Here is a 20,272-nt window from a genome sequence, read left to right on the forward strand (position 1 = left end):
ACACACAGTTAACATCTGCATGAATCTGATGAATGCTTAACATATACTCTAATGCTTAACATACTCACTCTACCTACCTCAAGAAGATCTCAACTGAACTTACTGCGATTTCACACAACTGTGACTAGCTCATGCAATATTTTCAGATACCAAAATTAACTCCATAACCTTTCTACTTGTTGTTCTGTACCAAGTTGTGAAACTAAGCTTTAAAGTTTAAGCAATCCCCCTGTACTTGCAAAACAAAGTGATTTGTCATATTGCTCTAAGCGTGTACTGTGTATTCTAGGCTGCTAATTAGTCTTTAACTATTAACGAATCCTGAGGGTTTGGCACGGAATGTCTCATTCTGAACTCATTCCTTTGTCTGATTTCAGTGTCCTATGAGGACCTGACGGGTATTCAGACAGATAGCCAAATGTGTCTTAGCCTGATTTAACTTCAGTGCAGATGGCTCCCTTAGCTTCACTAAGATAGCGCTTTCCCAGTAGCGACAGAGGAATGGCAATTGCACAATGCCTCACAGAGTTAGTGTATCACAGTGTGATTTGGGCCACTCAATAGCCAATTAAACAGTGTTAGCAAATGAACAACCTCAATATCAGGGGCTGCGGTGTATGTTAATGACCTAGTGTGAGACTTTGGCATCACAATGAGTACGAGGAGCCATGGCGATTAGTGCCAGAGATATTAGACAGCAGTAAAATGGAATAGAATGGCTGGCAGATGACTTATAAATGCGAGGGATGACGCCAGAGAGGCTGTCTAGATCGGAGAGGTCGGGACCTTGGATAGAGCCCGCTGGAAATGATTCACTCCTTTCGCTGCAAACACCATGGAGGAGAAATGCAACTTCAGATTGAACGTGATGTTACGGGCAAACAGCATTACAACAACTTTTGTCATAAACATGTGTGGGTCTTTTAAAGACTGCATGGTAATGCACCACCACTCCCTTTTAGCATTCATAAACTTTCACCACCACATTTGAAATGTATACTGTCATTGTCAAAATAGGAAAATGCACGAGACCTGTCTGCATTGTATTTTCTTATCATAATTTGCTCACCTGTACAAGTAGGAAAGTGATTTGGTTCAGGATTGTGCATCACTAAGAAAGTAGAGCTAAAAAAGACTGATATGAGCATTTTGTATTCAATTGGTAACACGCTGTCAGTTATCATGGGCAAAGGGTCTTCATATGGACCCATTCACGTGACAATCGAGATATCAATGGAACAGCAATGAGTCACTGAGGCGTTTCCCTGGTGATTTCATGAGTGGGCTTCAATGGCCGTGCTGCAAATATCACGTGACATGGTTGAGATGACTTAAAACCATTATTTTCTTTTTGAACATTTTCTGGTGAATGTGGTTACTTTAAGAAAACAGCAATCAAAAAAATGTAGATGTTCAGTCAACTTAATTGGTCCATTTTGGCTCAGTGTTTATTATGGTTTGGTGGAACCACATAGGCCTACCTTCAAATTGAGTTACACAAAATCAAAATGCTAAGTCTGATGAAATATCAGGGGGTTGTCAAGTTTGTTAAATCATATTACATTTGAAACAAACTAATCTCGTTTCTCTTGATAATATGACAATATGACATTGAACTATCTGATTCTGAAACTACATTCAACTTATCCAGTTGAATCATGTAAGACATGGAGGTGAAAAGGAATAAAGTAAGCATTGGATTATATCCCATCAGCCATTGCAGGTGCTTTGAAATAATCAAGTTTAGCAATGCTAAAGTGTTAAATATTAGTGTTACTTAAAGAGCAGTACAATTAGGCACCTGGGTTGGATGTCCATGAAGTCAACTGTGGCTGTGCCAGTGTTAATTTTGGCAGCTATTTTAGATTTAGTCTTAGTCTTAGTCTTTAGACGAAAATGCATATTAGTTTTAGTCACTTTTAGTCTTTTTTATCCTGCTTAGTTTTAGTCTAGTTTTCGTCGACGAAAACTCAGAACATTTTAGTCTAGTTTTAGTCGACGAAGTCTCATTACATTTTAGTCTAGTTTTAGTCACATTAAACTAAAAATTAAGTCCATCTTATAGTCACATTAAACTCCTTTCCATCCCTTCTCAGGCCCGGGGACCCCTTGTGTTGTGTCTACAACTGCATAATAGTCAAGCTTGCAGTATGTAAACTGTGGATGCAATTAGTCTCTAAGATACAGATATCCTATGCCTACAGCTGAATTCCAATGAATTCAATGTAAATAATAATTTTAAGGCAATACTTAATTAACAGTATTATCATTAAAATATAAGAGAATATCAAGTCTAGATTTTGAAGATTCAAATGATCTGATAACACAATACAACTACTATGCCTACCTGGCCTTAGTTAAATCAACCACATATCCTCCATATGAATTGCTGTGCAATCTGATAACCAACATACAGTATTTAGCTAGACGGATAGTTTGAGAGTTGAAAGTAGTGCTAATAACAGTTGCATAAATAGACAAGGATATGTAAACCAATCACATATTCATTTATTTTTTCTTGATTAATGTCATGCGTGGCCTGTCCTATAGTCCATTCTGCAATGTGTTTACTAGCTAGTTATCGATAGCTAGTATCTTAGCTATGCTACCTCATAGTTAGCCAACGTTAGCTAGCTAAACGTTTTGGAACTCATTTGCCAAGCCAAACGGGAGGTTTCAATCGAAAATGACTAGCTAGTTATCCAAGCTGACACAACCTATACACTCGACTGCCCCTTTGAAGTTAACTTAACGTTGGCTAATATATTCGAATAACTAGTTAACATTAGCTAATTATCATTGACAGTTACTAGCTAATATACCTTGGCATAAATGGCAGGGTTGTCTTGTGCGCTTTAAGGTGCCTCTTGTTGTGTTCTTCCCATCTATTTTGAAGCCACACGGTTTCTCTCCGGTTATTGCGGTGCATTGTGTTTTATTTTCTGTCAAGTTATAATTTAAGACTGTCCGGATATCTATTCTTATTTGTCTTCCAGTACCGAGTGCTTGAACTTCAGCCATCATAACGTTAAGCCATAGGGCGTCACTTGCATGTCTGGCCATCTCAGGGAGTGGAGGAGGGATAGATACAGGACCGGGCAACATTCAACCAATGATGTGCAAACAAGTTTAGAAAAAAAAAAAAAATTGTGACTTAGTCAACCACCAACATTTTCGTCTCGTCTCGTCTCGTCTCGTCAACGAAAGTTAAAATAGATTTAGTCATATTTTTTATTTATAAAGATCCGTTTTCGTCACGTCTTAGTCTCGTCTTAGTCACGGGAAAAAGGTCGTTAACGAATATTTTTCGTCATAGTTTTCGTCAACGAAATTAACACTGGGCTGTGCATCTAAATGGTTTTAGGAAGTAAATGATGCAGTGTAGTATGAGAGATATTCCAGTCAGAATTAAGTCTTTGTGTGATTTGTGTACATTAATTTCTTATTAATCTACTCATATGCCTTCATGATCATTAGAACTAGAAGTAGGGTTAAGCAGATATCAGTGTGTCCCTGAATGTGCTATTTCTATCTGTGTGCCTCTGTGTGACGAATAGGGTCTCGAAGGTCATAGGGTCACTCTGAGTCCTGAGGGAGTCAAAAGTGTGTGAATCAGACTTCAGGCACGAACCATTCCAGTGGCATTAAGACATGCAGAGCTCCATTCATATGACTTCAGCAATTCCTGATCAATATGGCTGATCTTCCCCATTTCAGCACTTCCTCCGCCTCTGTGAGATCATGGGTGAGAAAGCCAATCAAACTGTGCCTGGGCCTAGTGGGGGAGGTGAATCAATACCCCTCTTTTAATTGCTTTTCTCATTTTACCGGCCTCATTAAAGGCTTTGTCCCTTAGAATTGCAGAGAGGAATGGGGTGCAGGTTGGCACGGTGACAGTGCACGTCTGAGGCGTGAGGCTGTTTTGTTTTTTCAAGCGGTAAGAAACCGCAATGAGTGTTCATGACTTCCACGGGTATTCCGTAGCCTGTTGACTTCTGATGGTCTGGATTTGGACAGGTTTCATATATGTTTTAGACGTACACTGGGTTGCAATGGAACTGTTCATGCTTTAGTCTCAAGCCAACAAAATTGTAGCTAAAATAAATCTGCATTAATGACTAAAGTACTTGTTCATGTAAAATGATGTATCATAGGACACCATGACAGTGTGTTGCCTTCATCGTAAAGCAATTATACTCAGCAGTGGCCCTCTACATACTAGTAGCCACAACCAAAGTAAACATACACATGTGTGTAACTTAATAAGGCTCATACTTCATCCTGTCCGAAATGCCAGACACCTTTTCCTCTCCTCCCATGACAGACAGTTCTGTCCCCAACAGTGAATAAACATGTAATCAATACTCTCTGCTGAAGAAGAACCTCTATTTGTCAAAGGCATTCCCTTGGCGAAAGTTTTAAATTGCAGAGTGTTTGAGGGCATTTATCTTTGACTGCCCTTTTTCATTACTTGAATGGTTGATATTAAAGTGTTTAAGCCAGTTGTCTATGGATGCCTCTATATGGTTCTATTCTACAACAGATTGGATGGGAGACACATGTGACTAACTATTTGGGTGACAAGAAGTGCCAAATCAATCTTTTTTTTATTAACAAATGATTGTATTATCAAATGAATAACATTATCTACAAAGATGAACTTCACTCTAAATATTTAGGATGATTGATTTTAGTTTTTTGTTTGTTTATTCAATGTGTTCTTCCTCTGAACAACATCAAATTCTAAAGGTGTGTTTTTTTAATCTGTGGCTCTGTGGGAGTTGTGTGGGCGTGGCTTGTATATCATGTTTTATTGGAAAACAGTGTCACTATTGTTTCAGTGACGCATAAGAAAAAAGTTGAATGATAGTTCTTAATGTAATAGCCATCTCATTGAGCAGGTCCATGAGGCGATATCCTGCTGTCTAGTTTCCATTTTCACACCTTTGCTGGTGGCTGGAGTCCCCTGTCCTTGGTGGGTGGTCTAATGAGACAAGTTCTGTCGTTCGTCTTACAAATTCGCAAGTAATGAACCCTGTAATGAAGCCTTGTGTAACTTCGCCACGTCATGCATAGTGTCGAGGAAGACTCACGCACGTTATAACCAAGGCTGACTGGAAAACATTATTAACATTTTGCCATGACAATAGCGGTGCAGTTATAGCTGAAGTCCGACTCAGTTATGTGTCTTTGGTGAAGATATTTTCAACTAGAAATATTTTTTTTTTCTGCTACCGCCCCTCTAGGGACTAGCTCATATTCTGTGGGAATATTCTGTTTGTAATTTATTAGATCAGTTCATAAAGTGTGCACTAAGTTTCATGTACCCTTTTGTACTGACTTAGCCTACCTCATGAGCAAAATTGTTACTTTTGAATGGTGGGTTGCAAAATGTTGCTTATATTTTGAAACGTTGGTAATATTTTCCCAAGTTGGTAATGGCTGCCATGTTCAATGACAGGGGATAATGAGCTCTCTCGTGCGCACTGCCATTAGAACTTTCTGACCCTACAGGTGAGTGCCTTGGAATTGCACTGCGCCCTTCCGTTCCTAATTGTCCACAAAGGAGCACACTGCCTCCTCGGTGGGGAAGCGCGTGTAGGTCCCATGCAATGCCGCTGGGTAATCCAAATATCCGTTTTTGAACGGGACTCTTTTTTCTCACTTGCTTTATGACGAGTCGATCTATACGCGTCTATTTTAAACGTCCATAGCGTAGGCCTACACTTTTAGAACAATGTTAGAAAGTAGTAAAGTAAGTAGGCTAAAGTTTGGTTCGAATGGTACCTCGACTCTGGAGGTCATGTAACTTTGGAAAATATGCATGGTACCGATGTGACGACAGTTCAGCCTCGAAAACATGACCATCACGGGTATCAACACGAGACAAGATTGATGGCATCACTGGATGAAAATCACTTAGAACGTTCACATTTGCTTAACATTCATACGACATCACACACAGAGAGAGGGAGCGGGGGAGAGAAAAAGAGATACAATCATTTAATAATGTACCACGTTAGTCGCCTTAGAGGAGGAACAAACATTTTAATGAAATGACAATCCTGCATCATGTGTGTTTATGGATGCTATATTAAAATTGATCTACGAGATCATTTGCTAAATTCCATTCTACTCTGTGGTTATTTGTATAAATGAGACTTAGATGATAAATGGATACTTTATTAATCCCTTTATTAATTAATACTTAGAAAAAAACATTCAATGTCGTGCCATGTAACTGCGCCTTATCATCTTATCTTTAGGCAAATACATCTTTCAGTACGCAGTTCCTCCACCTCTGAACAGCAAACAGTGACAATAATAGATGTGCGCCATGAGGTTTCCCGATCATGCGTTCGCTTACATTATTATTTTTTTTTTTTTACCTTCCTTGACCTAGAGACGCTTTCTCATCCAATTCAAGGAAAGAAAAAAACGCCCTGAAGAGACAGGGCTGATGACGTTACTTGCGTTAGCAGGGGAGCATCTCGGGGCTTGCACTGCATAAATAGGGAAAGTTTCCCAGCAACAGGATAAGACAGTTGCGACGCAGAAGTATAGAAGAGCCGAAGAGCAAGAACAAGAAAACGGGAAAAGCACCACTCCACCACTCCATCACTTGGGAAGAATTCCTCCGGTACTTTACACGAGAGCAATTCGTCCGGTTCCTACGTATCCAAGCATCAATACCATGGACAGCGCCAGAGTAGTCGTGTACATCGGGGTCTGCCTGTCTGTCTTCAGCACTGTTTGCAAAAGTGAAACGTCACCTGAAAACCGAATCTCTGCACAAGATGACCAGTACCAATTGGGCTACGTAACCAGGGATTTGGTAAGAACACCTGTTACATCCTTATCTCTCTAAAGTGTTTCACTATAGTGTTTTGCATATGTTTGATGTGCGACCCTGATGTTTACTTGTATGTTATTCTGAAATGTATGAAGCATCAGTCTAGAATAGCGCACTAACCAAATTACTGAACATGCACACTGATTGTAGAAGCTTTTCAGTGCCTCGTGTCTAAACATTTGGAGTCACGTTTGCACTTGATGAAATCATTAATGAGTTTGTTTTCCTCTCCATTCAGGCTGAAGCACTTGAAGGGCTTTTGGAGGGAGAGCAAGACAACCGGATATCACAGGAGAAAAGAGCAAGTGTCATCCCACGGGTAAGGAAGTGATTTAAAGTTTGACACTGTTGCTTTGAATTACAGGACTGTTTACCGTCAGAATTAACTTTACAGGAAAGTCTCTCAAAGTCAACGCGTTCTTGACAAAAACTGTAAATTATACTGATTAAATTGGTAATGGTCATTCCGTGGGGACGCTGTGATAAGCATATTACCTGGGTTATCTGGGTTGATCTCAGAATAACTTTGTTTCATTTCTGCAGTGCGATGTGGGTGAGCGTTGCGCCATGAAGCACGGGCCCCGCATCGGACGCCTTTGCGACTGCATGAGAGGCACCGCGTGCAACACCTTCTTTCTTCGCTGCTACTGAGCGCGCTTGGCCCCTTCTGTCTCTAGACGAATGCGAAACTTTCTGTGAGACCAGGGTTCAAGACAAGCTTGTAACATTCGTGAATCGTTTTGCATGTGATATTTTTGTTCTGAAACATTGCCTGTAATTGGTAAACAATGATTATATGGATTTATTTTATTTAATAAAAATGTAAACGAACTTCAAAGCTCCTGTCTTTTTATTTCTCAATAAACGAGGGCAGAATCCTTATGCGGACCAATCATAACCCTCCCAGTTTATGCTTGTTTCCTGAGCTTGAATTGCCGTTTTCCAACCCTTATGTAGGGCTATGGCCTGGACATGGATTAATAAGTAACCCCCGGTTAAGGCTCACACTCCGGTCCGTTACATTGTTCCATTTGACATTCCGCGAGTCTTGCGCATCTATATTACTCGCGCGAGCAGGAAGTGAGCTAGGCGGGGACATAGCTGACGCGCGCGCTGCAGTTCACTAGAAGCAATAGGCTAGCTCCACCAACAGCTCCACTACTCACACGCTTTACCTGACTGTCTACAAGTCGACTTTTTGGAGTTTAGTGTGTTGTTCTGCACATAAACGAGTGTCATCATTTTTACTCTAGTAAGTCGCAGTAATGGCCACTGATTTTACTTTAGCCGTTTATAGTTCCTTCGCAGTTTTTAAATGGAAATAAAGACATTTCATTTCTCAATGAACGTAAATTAAATACATCTGCCATTAAGTGAAATTATTAATGTACAGATTTACATTAGATTTCTTTGATCTGAGAATAAATGGCTTTTATGTCTCCTGTCTAAGGACAGAAAGTGTGAACGACAGGGAATTATCAGTGAGTCTCCGCTGAAGTGCGTCAGTGTTTGGCCGTCATCCGTGGACATATACTTGGCAAAGTATGTAGGCGTTAAGTTTTTTATGTTGCGCGCTAGGCAATTTTATCTGCACTAACAAGTTAAACCAAAATAATGTTCATGCTTCCAAGGAAGTTATCGTGCTGTGTTCAAGGTTGTCTAAGGGTGTCCGAGGGTTCGAGTCCAGTGCAGGACTGTGCAAATATTACAGTAACGGAGACGCTGGAGAGTTTAACGCTGGTCCGTCTGGCATGTTTTTGTTTGGTTAAAAAAAAAACATTCACAATTTAATGTACATTTTGTTCCATTTTTGTATTTAATAGTTTGGTTAAGTTTAATAGTTGTACATAGCCACTGTTTTCAGCACTTTTTTCTCCGCCTCAATAATAGCCTATATTAAGCCTATTTCGTTAGTTCGGCTATAACGTATTACCTGAGACCATGCTTTTCCTACTCCCCTGAGCTGAAGAGCTAACCCTCGGCTAGAATACCTTTCTAGCCTAGATCTGAAGATTCCCAAGGAAGAGTCTTAACAATAGCAAACACCAAGCAGACCGCTCATAAATCTGCAAGTGACACAGCCCCAAGTAAGTAGCTCGCTACCAAGGCTGCCTGCAAAAGCGTAGCTGGGCTACTGGGCTACTGGTCGCGTAGCTCAGAGAGAGATACCTCGATACCAAAAGTCCACCGAGCTGCTGATCTGATAAACTGCCCTTCCAGCGTTTGGTCAGAGAGATGGCTCAGGACTTCAAGACTGCGCTTCCAGAGCTCTGCTGTCATGGCCATTCAGGAGGCCAACCTAATCTCTAAAAGTGACTGAAATATAAAGCACTTTGAGCTGCATTGTTTGAAATATAGTGTTATTTATCATGTATGTATTATGTAAAGCACGTTGGGCTCCTGCCAGAAAGGTGCCATATAAATAGAATGCATTATTATTAATTTTAATTAATTATTATCATTGATTATAAAAATCGCAGAGCGAGTAACACATTCAAAACCCAGCACCTTTGGATAGGCCTAATTTGCCAAGTGTATGTCCATAAGATGTGGATAAGATACTGTACATATCACAGGTAGTGTAATTGTTATGAAACCAACTGTTTTCAAAAAATAGATGTTTATTCAGGGTACTGAGGCACTTCTCCCATAGGATTCCACAGAGGAGCCTCTGGTCTCCCCTTGAAGACCCCACGGCCGTTACGCGTTTTCACCTGAAGATTCGAATCTCCCCTTTTAGATCTCTGACGTGCCTATTCAAAGCGGCTTAGAGCGGAAATTATCATTAGGCTACTGCAAGTCGTTGAGTCGTAGAGTATGTTTGAATCCAAAGATGACCAAGAAGACCGAGTTACTATACTTCTAAGGTTGCACTGATATGGATAACAATTAGCTAAAGGTCAATCGTTAGTGTGCCCATTGATAAGTTCAGCACCTCGGAGAGCATCCGACAAGCGCCAAATTCTGAAAACGGCAAAACAGGTGGATTTTTGTGCCTCGGCCTGACCACGAAACAAACCCCTCTTCACGGTCCACACACCTGAGACTATGTCTAAACTCACATTAAGGTCTCTTATCTTGGTCTTAGTTTTTTACATGAACTCCCAACTTCCCGAGATAGGGGCAAGAATGTCAGACGATATGATGATTCCAAAACGACCTCTTAACGAGCCACAGGCACATGTGCATCTGGTGAGTAAAACGTTTAGCCTCGTAGCATGTAGCCTACATACATACCGGTACTTAATGTACACCAGCCATAGGTTAGGTCGTCACATAGGCTACTTATACATAAGTATACTTTTACATAAATGTATTAACTATTCGATGAAGTCGATGAAGCGCTTTCATGAAATAGGCCTAATTCATAGAAATGTCACAGGTTGTGGCACCATGAAATTAAACGTTCAAGCTTCAGTTATGAGAGCATTGCTAGCTCATATTTTCGAGAATCGTCAGAGCCGGAAAAGTAGCCTAATGGGTGGACAAAAAATGGGTATTTTCATTAAGTAGTTTAGCCAATCTGATGTAGCCTGAAATAGACATGGCAGCTTTTCTGTTTGGTCAGGATTCGTGACTGAGATGGACATAATTTGTTTGCTTGAGGCAGAGCCTAGTCAATTCCCTACAGTTTTTGTGACATGATTACGAGGCTGCCCAAGAATTCGTTTTGTATTACAAGTCGGTTAATCTAACAAATTGGATCATTGGAATTTTGAGAGGGTTACAGGTTAGCAGGCTGACGACAGGACAATGAGTGAGTCTGTCTTCATTTAATATATTCTGTATTATTTCAGGATGGAAATCCTCGTAGCCAAGGTCGGGAACTTCATCTAGTACTCTCTAACCAACTGGAGAAAAGTCGGTTTAACCGTCTTCCGGGTGTTTGCAAGAGAATACGACGACGCAGGATAAGAGTTCTGGTATTATTTACTTTCTTACATTAAGCACTCTAGGAGTGTTCCGCAGTTGATTATCATGAGTTTGTTTTGTCTGCACTCTTGGAATTTCTGAAGTAGACCTGACTAATCATTTTGAGTTGGAGCGGCACCTAGTGGTAACCTCGATAGCTCCCCGTTTCCTACCGGAGATTTTATGATTGTCATCCATTAATACGAACTTTGACTTGCCTTTCAGTGCAACGTGGAAAAATACTGCTCTATGAAGCATGACAACAAACATGGTCAAATATGCCGCTGTCCACGTGGATCGAGGTGTGGCCACTTCTTCCTGAAGAGCCTGTGATCTGGTTCCAAACCACACTGACGACACAAACAGTGTTACATTATTGCCTGACGTGTTTGATAGTCCAACAAAATAATAATAATAAAAAAAAACATAAGCAAGTGGTCATATTATTCAGGTTTCATGAAATGTGGAATAAGTATTTTTTCTCTGAGAAGGGCAATACACAGCAAGAAGATGATATAGCACTCTCAATCTGGCATTTACATCTGTGCGTTTGGTTGTGTTGCTTACTTCTGCTTGACTTACAGTCTTTAGAGCGTGGAGGCTCAATACAAATTTCATATGGTTTGTCTATGTTTGAAAGTGATCTGAAGTGGGAGACAGTTGGAAAAGGAAAGAGCTTTCTTCTATTTTTGCCATTTGTAATAACCTCTGAAGCAGCCAAAAAAAAAGATCACTTGCAAATAATTCAAATACATACTATTTTGATGTAAAGCACTGACATAGAAGGGAAAATGTAGCCCTAAGTGAGAGTAACATCCTTCTGCGTTGTGCCTGAAATTTTGAGCTGAGTAAAAACTACAACAGATGAAGTACTTTGAGAGCGACTTAGAAACACTTACAGTAATAGCAAAGGCCAAAAACAGATTTGCCAAAGTACTTGGATGAACTTCACGAAAAAGGCGAGGGAAAGTTTCAACACAACGCAAGAGCACTCAAGCACTATTCTGCTTTGTCTTTTCAGCCCAAAAGTGAATTTAGATTAAAAAAATAAATAAATCATTAAATAATATGACAAAATCACACGATCTTCAGAGCTAGCACCTGAATTCTGGGACTGCTTTGGGATACTCAAACCCATCACACGTGTCTCACTGAAACAAGGTTACATAGTGTTTGTCCCATTCTTTTTATTACAGCATAGAGCCTCTGTCCGCTGCAGACAATAGGAAACATATGTTACATCTGATAAAAATACAGTATTTACAGTCAAGGGGGCAGAGTTGTTCATTAGTAAAACTGTTTGTCCAATGCGGTTACGGAGTATATTATGTCTTCTACATCCTTTTGGATTTTTAGCTGTGGTTAAAACAGAGCAGTCTCAGGTGGTATGAACGTGATGTAACATCCTCCCGGGTCCCCTCCCTCCCTCTCCCTCACACACACACACACACACATATGCAAATGCACAACCCTCTTGCACGCATGCTCTCCCAAAGTCTTTAGAGCAAAAACAATTCAAGGTTAATGAACACGGAACAACTTTAGTTGCCACCCTTTGGTATGGTTGGACTGGTGAAACCTGAATTTCATTGACCAATTTAAGTAAAGTGACAGGAAATGTGCTTCAGTTTGATAATCACAAGGACCACCTTTAAAAAAAAAGAAAAAATGATTCCTTTCGGAAAAAAAGCCCATGTGCATAACCTTGAAACACGGAAAAATAAACCCTGAAAAAAAAAAAAAAAAAGAGGCCACTCAGGACACCCGAGTTCTGAAAGAACAGATTAAAACGATTCTTTTAGGTTGATTACACCTGGATGACAGGTTTGTCGTCATGTTCTACGATCTGAGTCACATCTCCTGAGAGCTTTTTTTTTTCCCACTGTCTTTTAAGGGATGTTATTTCACCCTCTGGCAAAGTCACCTTAACTACATACGTGAAGATGACTATGTTTAAATCTGTCCGTTAAGTTACCACACAGCCGGTGAGTGTTCACAACCAACAGCCTTAACACAGCGTACCCTGAGGCTGGAGCAGGAAAATAAAAATAAAATCTCTGCATGATATTCTTAATACTTAAAATACTTATTTTTCTTAAAAACACTACTTTATAATCACAGAGTCCACTGCATGCAGATATTGCCTAATTCATGAATATCAAAATCATTATCAAAAGAGGACAATAATAATAATAATAATACCATCTACTTGTCCAAATTACTTTTCAATCAAGACTGTGGCTGCAGAACCACCAAATGCAAACACCTGGTGAGGATGTAAAAGACAGCACAGTGGTTCCATGTAAATAGCATAAATGTAAAAGTTCACAAGTCCACAAACAAGTGATTCCAGATTGGACCTGCTATATCATGCCTTAAGGCTACATTCATGCTACTTAAGATGAATCACACTGCAAGCGGCGAGACTAAATATAGCACACAAGACACCAGAGGAAAAATAATAAGGCTCATCTGAAGAGAGGTGGGCAACACTTTTTCACCTGAACCAGACTCTTGTTCATATTTATTATACGTTACCCTATTTTTGTACTTAACTTATATTTTAAAATTCTCATCTCTTTAAGACACCCCCACCCCCCACCCCCCCCAGCAGTCCACATGATTCAAAATACTGTGTCCACTTAGTGAGAACATCCAATATGCCTACTGTGCTTTGAAAAGTCCACGGTATTGGTTGCTTGTAGTTGGAGGTCCACTTCTTTCACCATGATCTCAGTGGATCACATTCACAGGTGAATAAAATAAGTCACTTCAATGAACAGTGTCCTTACAGTTAAGTCATGCCCTTGGTTATCTTAAGTTCACTGTACCAGTAATGTCTAATTAATGAGGTCAATACTACTGGTTGAGCACAGATTGCATAAAAACAACAAAAGGGCTTTGCAGTTTGTCTTGATATGTTTTGATATGTCCAGGATGGATAGGTGAATAACAAGCTTCTGACCGTTTGGAGAGTTTGTTTGTTTGTCTGTCTGGTCTGACCTGAGTTCAGTTCCGACGCAATAAAAGAGCATTCAGGTCCAAATCATGCTCAATATGAGCCTGTAGGCAGACGAGCTGAGTCAGTGAGGATCAGTCCAGGTCAGACAAGTCAGTTTTTGTTTGGGGGGGATGACTTGGCCTCTTGTGTCTCAATCTCATTTAATTATTCAGCACAGTCTGGGTCTGGAAAGAGTGGGCTCTATTGTTGAGCCGGGGAAGGAAGGTGTGGCTCCGGTCCAGGTGCTAGATCGACTCAATCTGCCGGCGGACCTTCTCTGACGCCAAGCGGTCCAGGGCCCGTTGCCTGACAACCACCACAAGGGCGAAGACAACACTGAGGCCCAACATGGCTCCTTCAAACTTCCAGAAGAGATGCTCCTCCATGAGGGTGGAGCGACAGCTGGAGAGGGAGGAGACAGAAGGGTTTTAATACAATTATTAATATTATACTATTCATGTTGATGTATAGTTTGATGTATAGGTGTATAGTTTTCTCAATACAATAACTATTCATTTGGGTGTATAGTTGTGTCAAATAGGGTATTAACACTGAGATCGTCTGCCACAATAGTAAAACATATATTTGAACTACTATCACTATGCAGTGAAGAGTTTGAATGTTAATAATGTTGTTACACATCTCTCCGGAGTTATGTGTATTTGTGGACACTCACCTCTTGTAGTCCTCTTTGTTGGACTTGGTACAATTGATCCGCTCTATGTATCCCGTCAGACTGCACACTGCCCATGTCTTCTGAGGGAGCAGGAGTAGGCACCAGATTACTGAGCTGGCAAACAGCCTATATCTCTGTAGGTTATCACTGGGGATTCTTTGTGTACACACTCACACAATGTAAAGATAAAGTAACGTTTTGTAGACTGACCTTTGAACTAGCAACTACTTTTCAACAGAGAGACATGAAATAAAATAAAGGGACTCGTCTGGGCATGACTATCATATAGAATTAGTAAAAGAACACAGAAAGATCAAGGGTGAGGGCAGGGATGGATTACCAAACGGGCCTACAGGGCCCAGGCCCAGGGTTGCATGAGCTCAGGGGGCCACTAAGCCAGAGCATCTGCGTGAAGTTGCTGTTATGCATCTCTTATTTGTGGTTGAAAATGCACATACGCGCAAAGGGGGGGGGGGCTTTTACATGTCCATGTCCAGGGGCCCATGGTGTCATAATCTGTGCCTGGGTGAGGATAATACAAAGATCCATGAAAGTTTGGTTTTCTCACCGCGTGAAAGGCACTGCATTCTGAGCACTCTGAGGCCACCACAAATTCTTCCATTTGCCAGCAAGGAGTGGTGACAGGCCTTGTTACTGCAAAACAGAATCAGCACATTCTGTCTAAGTACCACTATATGACTTGATGTAATCCCGTTAGGATAAAGGACAAGGAAAATAAAGCTTCACATTCACATAATTACTATTACACAATGCTCACCTGTTGTCTTGTCATCCATTGAGAGTAACGAGGCCCCAAATACCCTGTAGAGAAACGTGCATTAGAGAGGTTCTATCCATAAAGTTCTCTAAACTTTTTTTTTTAACCGCCCGATGAGTCAACGCAATCATCAGGATCTCACCTGAGAGACACAAGGCCCCAGAAAAGCGCGTGGAGGACCAGAATCCTGGGCCTGCAGCACGACGTCGGGATCCGGCAGTCACTCTCCATGATCCCACAACAATTCCTTGCCGGAGGCGCCACGCCTGAGAGTTAGTCTGACATAACTACGACTCTGAAATGTTCCGTTGTAAGAGATAGACTATTTCACCTGAAAGTAGCAGCGTGAGGGGGAAAAAAAATTACGTTACCATCCCGTCCAACACAGTATAAACACAAGAGGTCTGACATCCGTGGGTGAAAGCTCACGTTGCCATATTAGAACCAAACACCGAACATGTAACAAGATTCAACCCGTTGACACGTTAATCTCATTTAGCCTAGATTAATTCTTCAGATTGACAACTGGTACTCTGTTAACTCACCTAATCTAGCATTCCCATTTCATACAAAGGCTAACGTTAGGCAAATTCATTGTTTTCATTGTCAACGTTCGCGTGACTAAAGTTATCCAGGAGCCGATGCATTCACCAAGTTACCGTTATCTAACGTGAACTGGCTAATGTTTGGCAACAACATAGGTAACTGCTAGCATGTCCAACGGTGCCAATGCAGGAGGAAGACAACACCATACATAACATTACTCAGATAGTTAGAGAACATCGCCAGCATGTTAACAGTATGTCTACGATTATTGGAATGAACAAAAACGCCACCCGTTGGAGGCTTTGTAAGGTTATCGATAGCTTAACGTTAGCTGGCGATAACAACCTATCGACGACATGGACCGTCTACACAACATTACAGATCACTCCCATTGGCTAAACAATTTGTTACATGGTACAGTGTAACCACTAACCATTCGGTAAATATTATAACAAGGCGCTAGTTTAAGTACAAACAAGTTGATAGCGACCATGTAACGTTAATGTTATAACGTTAGCTAACTAGCTAACTATGCTAGGTGAGATAAAGTTCACTTCGTCAAGACTGATGATTTCTTAGCAAAACCAACTCACCCGTGTCCGTTATGGTAGACTACACATCAATTTTCAGTGAAACTACCCTTGACACTGATTGTCTACACACCCAAAAGAAGTTCAGCGTCGCTGCACCACGATCACAACAGGTAATTTACTGAATGTGCATTAACGCTACAACACATAAGACTAGATGCCATCTTGAATTTTGCCATGTCGCGTCATCGGCCACTCTGTGGCTTGGGAAAAAATACCATGGAATACGTCAAAATAAGACAGTGCCCCCTAGAGGGCTCCATAATTATTGCCGCGAAACAGTGGATAATAATAATAATAATAATTTTATTTGTAATGCACTCTTCATTCAGAAGAATCTCAGAGTGCCAATGCAGGATAGCCATGTATAGATCGAGGGGGCATTTAGTAAAAACAATATCGACTGCGTTTGTTCTCTTAAACGAGATCTAATTTACTGGGTGAAAACAACAGAAAACTCACATACATGTTGTTGGTTAATCTGAGTGTAACTTTTCCACATTGTACATATCTCAGGACCTGTGACTGTTAACTAGCCTTCAAAGATCATGCACAGCAACAGCATTCATTTGAGAAAAAACCTTTATTGAAACAAACAAAATAAGTTAGTTATGTGAGTGGCTTTTGCTCTCAATGTAGAAAGAAACTGTTAGTCTTGAGCTGATCATAGCCACATCAGAATATAAAACTCTGAAAAGCTACGGTCAGCATTTGAACAATCTATGAAAGGGCATCATGGAAGACTTCTTTATTTAGTGTACATTTTATTGCTTTACAATTGTACAACGTCCATACACTGCATAAGTACTTCAGAGAAAGGGAATTGGGTTGGAATGTCATAAGGGGACCAGGTGTGAGTAATGTCCATGAAAACAGAGGATGGATTTTATAGGGATTGAGGGTGGGGAAGTGGGACATGCAAAGGACCATGCACACTGCATTCAAGTATCAAAAACAGTGTCTCGTCCAATGTGGTTTGTCTCTATTCTAATACGCCCATCTTTGGACTTTATTCGTTCTTTTAGTATAAAAAGAAGTTGTGCGCAAACCAAGGCAATATGTAACATGCTTTAACATGGCCCATCACATGCCTAGACATGGTACATAACGCAGCTACAGTCATGCCCTCAGTGTCCTCCCCAGCACATTTAGTTCTACTCTAATATGCATGTCAGCAGTGCAGGTGCTTGGGGAGGTTTTACATTTGAAGCATTTAAAGGGCAATTTTGATTTTGAAAGAGGTCAAAGTGAAGAATAAAAACAACAGGGTGGTCAGAGCTCACCGTCACTGTCTGGGCAGCACTGTTGCAGTTTTAAATGAAGGGGAGTTTTTTTAGGGAGTCTTTTAGCTATCACGACTCCTACATGCTTTAACTTCATTCTAATTGTGCTACTAGTAGTAATCAAGAGGAATTGATATATCTGAAAGGCACAAATTCATTCAGTTTGCAACCCGTGGAAGCGGAGAGAATCACAGAGCCTTGATGATTCCACTGAAACTCTGTGCATATACATTAGCTAGCCTACATGATGTCTGTGTTTTTTTTTAAAAAAAGCACCCAGGCGATGGAGGTCGTGGTTGACTCTCCAGCGAGAATCTGAGGCAAGCCTGCCTGGCAAAGTACCTGTTCATTGTGTGCCAATGAAAAAACAATTTACATCACCACTGTGGACCCATTGTTAAGGGATGTATGGTCTGGACAGCGATAAAACACGTCCAGGTGTTTATCTGTAGAGAGGATGGCTACATTAGCTGCATGGTCCGGAACAATCTAGTGCTGCTATGGAAACCACCTAGGCACATGAGATAACTGTTCACACACCAAAATCTTCTAAATCAGTCCGATCAAACTGTCTAGGCAGCAGAAATGTGTGTCCTTTGAGAAATGAACAGGACAAATTTAAAAAAGGGCTTCAACTGGTTTAAATTAAACATGGTAATGAGGCTAATCTACAACTGGGAATGCAAAATCCTGAGGGGGCTATTCTGGAATGGATTCAGAACGATGGGGGAGAGAAAGAGCATGTGTGTAAAAAAGACTGCATAGCAGAAATGTTTTCATGCCTCTGTCACGCTACAAAACATCAAGTAAGTCCTCTAAGTCTCAGCAAAGTGGAAGAATACAAGGGGAACTGAAACAGAGTGGGGTGAACTTGGAAGTGTTATTTCAAAAGACTCCACAAGTTTACCAGTCCGAGCTAGGTGGTGATGAGGGATCTAAGGCCAGACACTTTCCCATAGACACGTGCTTTGATATTACTAAGAGAAGTGCTCATGCACTGGACACCAATGCAACGCTGACACATCCTTCATTTCCTGTTATTCAAGTCAGTTTTTAATGGATGGCCAAGAATGTAGTTGTCCTCGTGGCAATATCATTCTGAGACAGACATAAAATGTCAGATTTTATGGACTTCAAGAAAATTGGTAAACAAGCGGATAAAACCAAGGGAGTTGTAGAAATCATGTCATGTGAATGTATAGAGGTCAAGACTGTCTCGTCGACAAAAAACACCAATGTAGGAACATGTTGCACCAAAACCATCAGACGGTAGAGGAACGAACGGACAGTACAGACAGCAGGAGTTCATACTGGAGGCATACTGATTGGCCTTTCCTGTCTGGCTTGAGAAAACATGCAAAGTTGAATGGAGATGCAGCAAGACGGTACGGGGTGAAGATGGACTCAGAGGCGAGCAGAGGGGTCAGGGGTCAAACCACGACTCCTGAGACCCAGTCCAGTACGGGTGCCTGAGAGGCTCAATATTCACACTATTGGCTTTACAGGATGTGTGTGTGGCCACACATGACACTGGATCTTTGCTTCTATCTGTAATTAACATGCAATTTGACTATTATAGAAGTGGTGAGTGAAGGAGTACTGGCACATCTTTCTTTTTTGCAGAGTGGGCTTTCTTGAGAATGACTGGTAGGTTGGTAAGTTGGAAAAGAAACCCACATCAGTGAGGCCTGGCTGCCCTGTCTTCAGTGTTATGGAGACACCATCACAAAGCCAAACTCTCACACCCCCTCAGATACACACACACACACGCACACACGCACACACACACACACACACATACAACATGTGTACGTGCACACTTGGCTATGAATAAACCTGAGTGTCCTGATCAAAACCCAGCCTCCGCTTGATGTCTTAATGTCTTTTTCTTTCCCTCTTTCTTTCATTCCTTCTTTCTTTTTGGGAGCAGGAGAAAACAGTAGAACCATGCAACAGACAGACAGATCAAGAGTACAGGGAGAGATGACCCTTTGGTGGAATGACTCTCTATGTGTCTCTCTGCGCTCCCAGCATGTGCTTGTCACAACAGGCAGCAAAGTTCTTTATTATCATCATCATCATCATTATTATTATTATTATTATTATTACCATCATGTTTTTTCCAGTCCACAATAATGCCCAATACAGAGACACTGTCAGCAATAAGGAGATGACAGAGGGGAGCCTGGAGAGAGGGCTACATTCAGCATAGGCTCAGAGACTCCCACCCATGCAAAGTCTAAAACAACTTGCATCAGCTCCAGGTGAAAACAGACACAAAATAACACCCCCCCCCCCCCCCCTAAAATAACTGAACAAATTGATGCCACACAAAAAAGAGTGAGAAGGCCTTGTCAAAAACAGATTTTCAGACCTCTTCCAGAGGAAAACAAACAAACAAACAAACAAACAAATCAAGCACACAGAAAACCAATCCCTTGATTGTTCTGGAGGTCTACTGATTCAGAATCAACACCAGCAAGAAATGATATAATCTTCAAATCTTGTATAAAGTAATCTTATTTATATAAAAAACCTAGATGTCAAAAGAAGTCGATATCCACAATTGCTTGTAAGTTACAAATAGATGGGTATATGGGTGAGGAAAAGGGGGATGGTGGTGGTAATGAACG

The 20,272-nt window shown here is 41.0% G+C and overlaps 3 protein-coding genes across 5 annotated transcripts in view; 1 reads left to right on the forward strand and 2 right to left on the reverse strand.

Annotated features, from left to right (window-relative positions):
• Positions 1-5,777: 5,777 nt before the first annotated feature.
• cart4 (cocaine- and amphetamine-regulated transcript 4) lies at positions 5,778-7,684 on the forward strand. The gene is made up of 3 exons (XM_012832892.3): positions 5,778-6,835; positions 7,092-7,172; positions 7,397-7,684. The coding sequence occupies exons 1-3, from the start codon at positions 6,695-6,697 to the stop codon at positions 7,502-7,504; spliced, it is 330 nt and encodes a 109-aa protein (XP_012688346.1). The 5' UTR covers positions 5,778-6,694; the 3' UTR covers positions 7,505-7,684.
• Positions 7,685-11,937: 4,253 nt separating this feature from the next.
• Positions 11,938-16,545, reverse strand: jtb (jumping translocation breakpoint). Of its 3 annotated transcripts, none has more exons than XM_031586282.2 (6): positions 16,360-16,545; positions 15,363-15,551; positions 15,221-15,264; positions 15,011-15,096; positions 14,443-14,519; positions 11,938-14,168 (listed from the first exon to the last, which is right to left on the reverse strand). In XM_031586282.2, the coding sequence occupies exons 2-6, from the start codon at positions 15,449-15,451 to the stop codon at positions 14,012-14,014; spliced, it is 453 nt and encodes a 150-aa protein (XP_031442142.1). In that variant the 5' UTR covers positions 15,452-15,551; positions 16,360-16,545; the 3' UTR covers positions 11,938-14,011. The 3 variants fall into 3 exon arrangements, with proteins under 3 accessions (XP_031442142.1, XP_012688389.1, XP_031442141.1); XM_012832935.3 differs by having other exon boundaries at positions 14,443-14,522; positions 16,360-16,544; XM_031586281.2 differs by having other exon boundaries at positions 14,443-14,522; positions 16,430-16,537.
• A 375-nt stretch (positions 16,546-16,920) lies between these two features.
• LOC105904915 (potassium voltage-gated channel subfamily KQT member 4) overlaps positions 16,921-20,272 on the reverse strand; it is a 72,075-nt gene continuing 68,723 nt past the window's right edge. The window contains exon 14 of the mRNA XM_031585976.2: positions 16,921-20,272. This exon is cut by the window's right edge and continues 814 nt beyond it. The gene's annotated coding sequence lies outside the window, so the exon portion shown is untranslated.

The sequence above is a fragment of the Clupea harengus genome, chromosome 19 (genome assembly GCF_900700415.2).
Source record: "Clupea harengus chromosome 19, Ch_v2.0.2, whole genome shotgun sequence".
Classification (NCBI taxonomy): Eukaryota; Metazoa; Chordata; class Actinopteri; order Clupeiformes; family Clupeidae; genus Clupea; species Clupea harengus.